Genomic DNA, 10,132 nt, shown 5'->3' with positions numbered 1-10,132 from the left:
GGGCGGGCGGCGGCCGCAAGCAGCCCGGCTCGGGCAAGAACACCATGGGCGACCTGTCCCGGACACCGGCCGCCGAGACGCTCAGCCAACTCGGGCAAACTTTGCAATCGCTCAAAACCCGCCTGGAGAACCTCGAGGTCCGCGCGCGCCCTCCGGCTCCGGTTCCCCCTCCGGCTCGCTCTCCCCTCTGCCCTCCCCTACCTCTTTCCCTACCCGGCCAAGCATCCCCCACCCCCGCCTCAGTAGCGCGCGGGTGCCCGGCCGGTGCCTCCCCGCACCTGCGAGGCCCCGCGGCGGCCACTCGCCCCAGCTCCCTGCCAGGCCGCCCCCGCAGTCGCCCTGAGGGGACCGCGCCGCGGGCCTTCCAGCACGGTCCCCGCGCCTCGCCTAATGGTGTGGTTTCCCCCGCCCTTGCACCCCGCAGCAGTACAGCCGCCTCAATTCCTCCAGCCAGACCAACAGCCTCAAGGATCTGCTGCAGAGCAAGATCGATGAGCTGGAGAGGCAGGTGCTGTCCCGGGTGAACACCCTGGAGGAGGGCAAGGGGGGCCCCAGGAACGACACCGAGGAGAGGGTCAAGATCGAGACCGCCCTGACCTCCCTGCACCAGAGGATCAGCGAGCTCGAAAAAGGTACTGGGGCCAGGGGGAGCCGTGCTGCCTGCCCCCGCCTGCTTGCCCGACCCTGCCTCTGTCCTGATCCCTAACAGCCCAGCTCTGCACTGTGCAAGCCCCAAGCCGCCCCCCTAACTCCGACCCCTGCAGCCCTTTCTCATCCACCGCACCCCTTCCCAGGTTCTGGGCTTCTCGTCGGTGTTTCTAGCAGGGCTGGGTACCCTGGGCTGGGGCTGTCTCTAGGAAAAGGGAGCAGAGGAAGGGATTGCATAGTGCCCCCTCCCCCATCCAGACACACTCACACACTCGCTGGATTTTTCAAGTCTGATTTGTTTAATCCTCAGTAACTTTGCACAGTGGCTGTTGCTGGCCCAAACCCTCCCTGCTTAAGAAAGGCTCTCTGTCACTGGTCCCCAGCCTCAGCGGACAGCAGGGTACAGGCTGGGGCTGGGTGCTCTGGGTCCCCCGGCCGCTGAGGCAAAGCAGGTTTCTTCCCAGCTACCATGCCCCTGGTGTCCTCTCACGGTCTCCCGCTCCTCCCCACTTCTGCCCTGAACCCTTACCCTGAGGTTTTCTCTTCTGACCCAAGCCCTGGCATCTTTCAAACCCCTGAGGTTTCTCAGTCACCAACTCAGGCCAGTCGGCCTGTCACCCAGGGCCCCCCAAACAAGGTTGTAAAAGAAGGGGGGTGCCCGGTGCGGAGCAGGGCCATGTGACCCTGCTCAGACCGCAAAATGTGCCGGACAGATTTAAACAGTGCCATCTTAAGGCTTGTTATGTAACTGAAAAACAGATCAGAAGAAGGAAGGACCTCAGGAGGGAGGGAGAGGGAAGGAGGGGAGATTGGGGAATGAAAAATACACCAGAGAAAGGCCAGGGGCTGGGTCCCTCCCCATCCCCCATTGCAGGCCTCAATGGGTGGGGGGAGCCGTGGGGGTGCTGCACTGAGGGAACTTGCCCTGCTCTGCTCCCTGCCAGTTGGTTTAGAGGAGGGGTGGTTGCTGGCCAGGCAGGATGCCTTCTAGAAATAATTTTTGGCCTGGGGAACTGGTTTCTTTCTGGGCTTCCTGGGAGGACCACGGCCGCTCACCCAGGGGTTGGCCAGGGGGTGTGCGTTCCTGGGCTCTGGGCCTGGTACTGGTGCCCATTGCTGGCTAAGAATGTTTTGCCTGGAGTCAGTCACACCATACCCAGGGTGCCACAGTATATGGATGGGCTGTGGGGGCTGGCGCTCACTGGAGAAGTGGCCGGCAGGGAAGGGGGAAGGTGGGCCTTGTGGAAGGGGAGGCCACCAGGCCTGGAACCTGAGCTATGAGGATGCTCGCTCACCTGAGCGTGTGGCGGCATCCTAGAGCAGTCACCTTGGGGAGCCCTGGCTCCCAGAGTGCTCCCAGCTCCTTGCTGCCCTGCCCTCTCGGCAGGGTTCCAGGCAGAGTCCCTGGAAGGGCCTTGGAGGTTGGGAGCTGCCCAGCCTCACACGCTAGAGGCATTGGTGGGTCAGACGCACTTCTGGCCTGGAGGGAAGCGTGTGGGCATCAGGGCCTGGCTGCTGGGTGGGGAGGCAGGAGCAGGGCCCGGATCGAGCGAGGAGGGGCTCTGCGCCCCACCCCGTCCTGGAATCAGGTCGGTTACTCTCAGGGTAGCTAGCCTCGTTCCTCCTCTACAGCCACCCCTGCTCCTTGGGTTGACTGGGTATGCCCTTGCTTGGCGGCTGTCCCCATTCCCTTCTCACGCCCACCACGCAGCCCAGTGTAGATGCGGCAGCCCACCAGGCGCTGCACCCCACCCCCACCTCCGCAGGGATGCCAGCATGTGGGAGTGACAGCCGGCCAGACCCGGAGTGCGGAGAGCTTCGGTCAGCTCTTTACGGATGGCCCTGTGCCTTGGGGCAAAGTACTTGACCTGGGAAGCCACCCGCTCTGCGTCTCCAGAATGGAGACCGGAGCCTGCCGTGGCCACATCACAGAGCTTGGTGGGGACCGAACTCAACTCAGACACCGATAAGCACTTCACGCAGGTGCAGATGTCAGGACTGTGTCCTCCGCAGGTCAGAAAGACAACCGCCCTGGAGACAAGTTCCAGCTCACGTTCCCGCTGCGGACCAACTATATGTATGCCAAGGTGAAGAAGAGCCTGCCAGAGATGTACGCCTTCACTGTCTGCATGTGGCTCAAGTCCAGCGCCGCGCCAGGGGTGGGCACTCCCTTCTCCTATGCTGTGCCCGGCCAGGCCAACGAGCTGGTCCTCATTGAGTGGGGCAACAACCCCATGGAGATCCTCATCAATGACAAGGTAGAGCACCCCCCGGCTCACAGGATGGCAGCGCGAGGCCCCAGGGCCCCAGCTGATGTCGCATGCTAGGACGGGGCTATGGTGGCCTCAGATGTTGATGGGACCCCAAGGAAAGTGTTTGCCAGCTGGGACTGAGGGAGGGGGAGGGTGAAGACCAAGAGAAGTGGAAGGAGCACCCTCACCTGTACTGGGAGAGCAGGGAGAGCTGGACCTTCCCAGTTGCCACCTGGGGTGGATATGGGAGAAGGCAGAGAACGATCCATGGGGCCTGGCCCTGCCTGATGATATGGTCTGGACTCCTCCACCAGCTGGTCTTGGAACTGGCTTTGCTCCTTCATAGCAGGGGCCCAGGGATGCTCTAGGCTGATGAGGGGGCCTTAGAGATTTTGCCTGAGTCCAAGTCTATCCCACTCAGCCCCCTAACTCTTGGGAGGAGGACAGGTCTGTGTGACCCCTTGGAAGAGGACAGCACGGGCGGCCTTTCCCTCTAGTGAACCTTCTCCATCCTCCCCTGTTAGCTATGAAACTAGCTGCCAGCTTTCAAACTGCCTTGACTGCAGGCCAACAGTGGTAGTCAGTGGCTAAAACCAGGGCTGGGAAGTGGATTCCACGTCCTTGTTCCTGTTGCTCTTCCCCACAAAGGGCTATGCCGTTCTGGGCCGCCTTTCCCCAAGCAAAAAGGGTGTGAAGTTTCTTTCCTCGCTGCTGGACTGTCATCCTTCCCCCCGGAATGGCAGCAGGAGAGTGAAATTCCAGGTCGGAGGCTGGTCTCAGCTTTAAAAGGCGTTGTACTCCATGACATCTCTCAGATCCTCGGCAAAGGCTTGCCATGTTGTAGAGCGAGAGGGTGTAACAGCTAGAGATGGGATGTTGGAAGAGAGAGGAGAGGCCAGCAAGCAGGCTGCACAGGTGTCTCATGGAGGCCTGAGAGGCAGCAGTGAACTCAGACACCAGGGACGGCTCTCCCTCCAAGGGCTTGTTGTGTAGACTAGCAAAGAGGGAGGAGGGTGAGTAGGAGTGAAGACTGTGCACCCACATGGCCCTTGGGGGTTCCCTTGGCAGAGCATTACATTTCCTGTGTGATTCTGTACCCCACTCCCAGGCGGGGCTGACGGACGCTGAAGTCTGGGGCAGTAGGTGCTGTGAGAATTCAGTAATAGTTCTTGATATTTACTTTGCAAGTAGAGATAGGAACAGCTGAGGCAGTAAGATTACGGATTCTGGGCTGTACCCACCAGCCGGCATCTGTCATTCTCCTTCCCAGGTGGCCAAGCTGCCTTTTGTCATCAACGATGGCAAGTGGCACCACATCTGCGTCACCTGGACCACCCGGGACGGGGTCTGGGAGGCCTACCAGGACGGCACGCAGGGTGGCAGTGGCGAGAACTTGGCACCCTATCACCCCATCAAGCCCCAGGGCGTGCTGGTGCTGGGCCAGGAGCAGGTACTGTGCTGGATGTGGTGGGGAAGGGGAGAGAGCTCTGGAACCAGAGGCTGGGAAGGGGAAGAGGAGCAAGGAGGGAGGGAGGTGGCTGGAGAAGTGGTTCCCCTGAGAAGCAGCCTGGGGAGCAGGCCGGGCAAGGCCTGTGCCCTGGGTGGACTCGCGCTTGAACTTCCTGAGGGAGTGAGCTTTGGTTTCAACGCTCTCATAGCTGCAGCAACATTTTCTTTGGCATGGGAAGGCCAATTCTGCTTTTAGTGATGAATAATTTAGTTCCCGTGAAGTGGTTTGTCTCCCGTTGGGCATCTAGGAGGGAGACGAAGGGATGGAGAATCTGGGATGTCTATCCCTGTTGGGCAGCTTTAGATGGCATGAAGTGATGTCTGGGCAGGGGCCCCCAGGCCCTGCTGCTATAGTGGTCCGTGGCTAAGGGACCAGCTGCAGGAGGGGCAGAGTCCATCCCCCCAGGAGAAGCTCCAGGGCAGAGGTGGTCGGTGCCATCCCTTTTCTTGGGTCCTCTCAGGGGAGAGACGGATGTAGGGCTGGAGAGTCAGGGACAGGGAGACGAAACGGCACTGAGGAGTGGCCGTGAGAGTCCGTGATGGGGCAGGCACAGAGGCGCTCAGACCCCTGGCCTCGGGATGGGCCCTCAGATCACCTGGCGACCTCTCTACCCTCATCCTCTGTTTTTCTCCAAAGGACACACTGGGTGGTGGGTTTGATGCCACCCAGGCATTTGTGGGTGAGCTGGCCCACTTCAACATCTGGGACCGCAAGCTGACCCCCGGGGAGGTCTACAACCTGGCCACCTGCAGCACCAAGGCACTGTCCGGCAATGTCATCGCCTGGGCCGAGTCCCACATTGAGATCTACGGTGGAGCCACCAAGTGGACCTTCGAGGCCTGTCGCCAGATCAACTGAGTGTGGCAGGCCAGGCTGAGCCCGCCCGCCCTCACCCCCTGCTTGTGCGGCGATGATCTGTTTCGTGCGTCTCTTCTCTCCCTTTTCCCTAGGAATGAACCGAGGCCGTCGCCCCTGCACATGCACACGCACACAGCCTGGTTTTGTCCTCATGCACACGAAGCAGCCCCTGCTCCCATCTGTCCCTGAGGAAGCCCCACTTCTCTGTAGGAGCCTGGACTCTCTCAGGCGGGCCCCGTTCACAGCTAAAGTGGGCGCTGCGACGTTTTGAACGAGGCAGAAGTAGGTGAGAGCATCTGTGTGTGCGTGTCTACATGTGTGTGTCTACATGTGTGCGTGTGCGTGGCTGGGGGAGGCCTTTTCTTAGAGGACGTACTTCATTTCCTTCTTTCTTTTGTCTTTGGAAAACTCTCATGATGAAAACTCGTATTTGCCAACTTTGTTAGCTGCGTGCGTGCCTTGGGGTTGCTGCAACCTCAGTACACGCATTTGTCTTTGTTTGCAAACCTTTTTCAGAGCGACGTATCTTTATATTGATGTAATAAATGCCTTTTAGTGGGTTGTCAAAGGCCAGGGGCGAGGTCTGTCTACAGAGAACTTTTACTTTGTAATGGAAGTGAATTGTCTCTGAAGGGTGAAGGCGGGCTGTCCTGGGATGTGCCCTGTGCTCTCCCGTGGAGGAGAGGGGATGGCTGAGGACACTGGCCCTTTCCCCAGAGCCAGGCAGCATCCATCCCTGCTGTTTGCATCTGAGAGCAGCACAGGGCCTGGGAGGCCGGCCTGAGTGCCCAGCTCAGTCTGCTCTGCCCCAGGAAGGCCTTGCCCTCGGCCTTCCCACCCGCTCAGATCCTGCAAGGCTGGGGTCTGCCCCTTCTTTCTCGCCTCTGGAGCTGTGCTACTTCAGCCCGGACAGCCCTGAGAGAGGAGCGTCCCACCCACAGCCCAGGAAGCCAGGCCCCAGGGCCCCTCTCCTTTGGCCTCCGGCAGTGCAGACCAAAGGAGACCTTTTAAGGAAAGAAGCTGTGTTTCGCTGAAGACCTGGCCACGTGGGACTTCAACCCAGCCCGTTGGTGGGAAGGTCCTCTTCGGGGACCTTTGACAGCCATATCCCTCCCAGCACGCCAGGTGCCAGGTGAGCTGGTTCAGACCCCTCCAAGGGTACTCCGGAGACCTCACACGTGGAACCAGGCCTGGCCAGGGTGGGGGCCTGAAACCCACTCCTCCATCTCACGGGGCTCACGGCCTACAGCAGCCTGCAAGCTGCCACTGGCCGGTGACACTGACACCTGACCAGTGTCCAGAACCTTTGCCTTTTTTTGTTCCCCGTGAAAAGCAACATGGACATTTCCTTCTAGTCCTTCCAAGGAGGGGAGAGAAGTATGTGTGCGTGTGTGTGTATGTGTGTGTGTGTGTGTGTGTTTGTGTGTGTGTGCACTGAGTGAGAAAGAGAGCAGGCTCGAGAGACCCTGCCCAGGGTAGGGGAGCTTCCTGCTTTGCATCATTTGGTGGTCGCACGCCCCGAGGGCACCCCGACTCTGTCTCCAGGAGTCTCATCAGCAAGCGGCTGACAAGTCTTTCTAGAAATTCTACTGCACTGCCTGGCTCAGCTGCAGCTGCAGACATTTGTGCAGGAGGAGCAGGTGTTTCTGTCTTCTGTTCCTTCTAGGGCCACCTGTCCCCTTAAACACAGGTCCACGTTGTGTCAAGAACCTAGTGCATCTGTGTGTGTCTGTCAGTGTCTCTGTGTCAGTGTTCTCGTGGGTGTCTGCACGGTACCCGGCCGCCGTTCTGCAATGCATCACTCCCGCGGAGGGGGTGCAGATCAGGCGCCGCGCTGCGCGTTGTTGTTCAACAGTAGCTTTTTCTTAGATAATCGTGCTTCATCAGCGCCTGTCGGGTTGTGGCATCCTTGGATCTGCAGGGATCTTCTCTGTTTGCATGTTCCTCGGGGTGGCGTGTTCCTTGCTCCCTGGGTCCGACGTGTGTTCCCGCACCTGCATGGATTGCCCTGGTTCTGTGTTGTGTGCCGAGTGCCGCCCAGTGTTCTGTGACCACCCGTGTATCTACTGAAAATGGCTGGGTAAGCAAGCCAAGCGTGTTGGAGGAGGTCAAGAGAGAGCTCAGTTTCCCTCTCCCCCTCCCCAAACACACCAAGAAGCATTTTTAACGTGTAGGTTGAGAACAAGCCTAAAGGATTCCCATAGCTGGGAGGCAGCGAGAGAGCTTGGAGTCGCCTCTCTAGACCAGATCTAGCCCCACCCTCACTCCAGCCATCTCGGAGCCCTTGTGCAGGCAACACCCAGTGCGAGCTATGCGGGGTGCTCCCCTGCCAGCACCTCCCACCAGCCCCACCCCTGCCGATCTACTGGACCGCAGACCACCTTCTGCCCCCGTGGGCCGGGTGGGAGCTGTCCGTTCAGGACCACGAGCCATCCTCTGCCCTGACTAGCCAGGGGCAGAGCACACCCCAGTGCTTACGCCTCCACCCCTGCAGCCTCCTGGCCTGCTCACCTTCCTCGCCCCTCCTCTGACCCACCCATGGTGCCAGGGCCGAAGCTGACCTTTAGCTCCCTCCTGCCCCTTGCTAGGGTCTGAGCCAAGCCCCTCGACTCCCTCACTGTGTTGACACTTGGCACTTTGCTGGCCCCAAGAAAGGTCGATGACACAGCCGCAAATCTAATCCACGTAGTTCCCATCTACTCCTTAATCTGATTGATGTTCCCTCTTGCACTGAATAATACATGCCTCTCTCAGGTAAGCCATTTTATAAAACAAGAAGATAAAAAGCACTGTTGAGGCAGTGTTTGCTTTTGCCGAGCTGGTGTCCGACAGCTCCCTGGGTGTCTGGGGTGGGAGAGCTGTTGACAGAAGCTCTCTGGGCCCTCAGGGGCTTAGATCCCACTTGAGTCGTAAGCCTTCTTGCTTTTGATAACACAGTATTATTTCTCTTACTGTAGAAGAAAAAGTTTATTACCAAACAAGAGTATTTTTATGAAAGAAAAGGACAAACCTATAAATTAACTCAACCTATTTCTCCCTTGAAAATACTTTCAGGCTCCACCAAAATGTAGAACTGAAAGCATGTATTTTGGAAGAAAGAGATACATTTTGTATGCTTTCTTTTCCTTTTGTAGATTCCCAGTTTATTTTCTAAGACTGCAAAGATCACTTTGTCACCAGCCCTGGGACCTGAGACCAAGGGGGTGTCTTGTGGGCAGTGAGGGGGTGAGGAGAGGCTGGCATGAGGTTCAGTCATTCCAGTGAGCTCCAAAGAGGGGCCACCTGTTCTCAAAAGCATGTTGAGGACCAGGAGGTAAAACTGGCCATTTATGGTGAACCTGTGTCTTGGAGCTGACTTACTAAGTAGAATGAGCCGAGGATTTGAATATCAGTTCCAACCTTGATAGAAGAAGCTTGGGTTACATGTGGTTCACATTAAGAGGATAGAATCCTTTGGAATCTTATGGCAACCAAATGTGGCTTGACGAAGTCATGGTTTCATCTCTTAAACACAGTGTGTAAATGTGTTCAACTAACGATGGGAAATGTATTACTTCTGTACACAGTGGACTTAAGCGCAATTTGTTGAAAGGGAACAAGTCATTGAAGAGAAAAAAAAAAAAAAGCCCAATACTTAGAGTCCCAATTTTGTCTTATTTGCCAAAAAAAGAAAAAAAAAAGCAAACCCCCTAGAGTTGATATTGTTATAATGTATATACTGTATAATATGAAAGAGAATCGATGTATCTTACTTTTTCATTATTTGCTAACCAAAGCTGTACATTTTTCATATGATCTGCAGCCTTTTGGGTATCAAATGGGTCAAAACCATGGGACCTGCCACCTCCCATCAGCAATTCTGGAAATGCACTATTTCTACTGGTATTCTTGCTTTTTTTTTTTTTTTTTTCATTTTTCTTGCTGAAATGACATGAATTGTTGAGTTTATTTTTACACAGTAAAGAGTGGAGAAAGACTGTGGTCTCCTTAGAACGTCTCTTCTTTTCCGAGGCTTGCCAATGCCACCTCCCCCTGCAGCCACCCCTCTTCCCCAGCCAGGTGCAGGTGACCCTCACCCGCAGGGGGTGTGTGCCTCGCTTGTGCATTGCCCTGTGCCCTTTAACAACCCCACACCATCTGGTGACGCTGGATGTTGCATGGAGGGGTCTCCATTTCACAGGGGCAGCTGACAGAGGCAGAGAGTGGCTCAGTGATTCCCCAACTCAGTGAGGCTGCTCGGCCTGGGATATAGGGTCATTCCCCATTCCCTGTCCTCTCCCGGGTGGACTCGCGGTCCATAGCAGGGTCCGGGTTCGAGGTGGCCCAGGCTTGTGCCGAGGCAACTCTGGCAGTCCTCTGCCCCAGCCTGCTAGCAGGTACTTAGCCACGTCTGGTTGCCTTCCCGCTTTGAGAGTCCCAGGAACCTTCCCTGCACTTGTGTGAGAGTGTCTGAGAGTGTCCCTACAAAGGGATAGATGGCCTCGGGAACGCTGGGCCTCGGGCTGAGCTTACCTCCCTGTCCCCCTTGTGGACCTGGCTTGACTCTGGATGTGTTTAGAGCTTGCAAGCTGTTGCCTCCAAGGGACAGAGTGACCAGGACCCAAGTGCCCTGGGGTGAGTGATTCTAACACACAACCTGAAGTCAGGGGACATGGAGCCAAAATCACCTGCCCAGTGGTTTGGTTGGTGCCCCCCACCTCACACACACACACAGATGCGTGCGCGCGCGCACACACACACACACACACACACACTGGGTTGGCAGAAGGGACTGGTCACTCTGGCTTCCTATTGGCATCGCCTGGGGATTCCCCGCCCAGTGCTCTGGTGTTCCCTGGCCAGGAGTCAGGAGTGGGGGTTTGGT

The 10,132-nt window shown here is 57.3% G+C and overlaps 1 protein-coding gene across 1 annotated transcript; it reads left to right on the top strand.

Annotated features, from left to right (window-relative positions):
• The first annotated feature begins 6 nt into the window (after nt 1–6).
• On the top strand, nt 7–8,901 carry NPTX1 (neuronal pentraxin I). The gene is made up of 5 exons (XM_011992288.1): nt 7–137; nt 425–632; nt 2,662–2,906; nt 4,171–4,350; nt 5,047–8,901. The coding sequence occupies exons 1-5, from the start codon at nt 45–47 to the stop codon at nt 5,266–5,268; spliced, it is 948 nt and encodes a 315-aa protein (XP_011847678.1). The 5' UTR covers nt 7–44; the 3' UTR covers nt 5,269–8,901.
• Nucleotides 8,902–10,132: the final 1,231 nt, after the last annotated feature.

The sequence above is a fragment of the Mandrillus leucophaeus genome, unplaced genomic scaffold, assembly GCF_000951045.1.
Source record: "Mandrillus leucophaeus isolate KB7577 unplaced genomic scaffold, Mleu.le_1.0 Scaffold1, whole genome shotgun sequence".
Lineage (NCBI taxonomy): Eukaryota > Metazoa > Chordata > Mammalia > Primates > Cercopithecidae > Mandrillus > Mandrillus leucophaeus.
The sequence above is the reverse complement of the archived record's forward strand: the minus strand, read 5'-3'. Positions and strand labels throughout refer to the sequence as shown.

What these genes read in the sequence shown, in the direction of transcription:
- NPTX1 (XM_011992288.1), top strand. Translation starts at nt 45, where the DNA reads ATGGGCGACCTGTCCCGGACACCGGCCGCCGAGACGCTCAGCCAACTC. An exon ending in GATCAGCGAGCTCGAAAAAG is followed by an intron (nt 633 to 2,661) that starts GTACTGGGGCCA and finishes TGTCCTCCGCAG; the next exon opens with GTCAGAAAGACAACCGCCCT. An exon ending in AGATCCTCATCAATGACAAG is followed by an intron (nt 2,907 to 4,170) that starts GTAGAGCACCCC and finishes TCTCCTTCCCAG; the next exon opens with GTGGCCAAGCTGCCTTTTGT.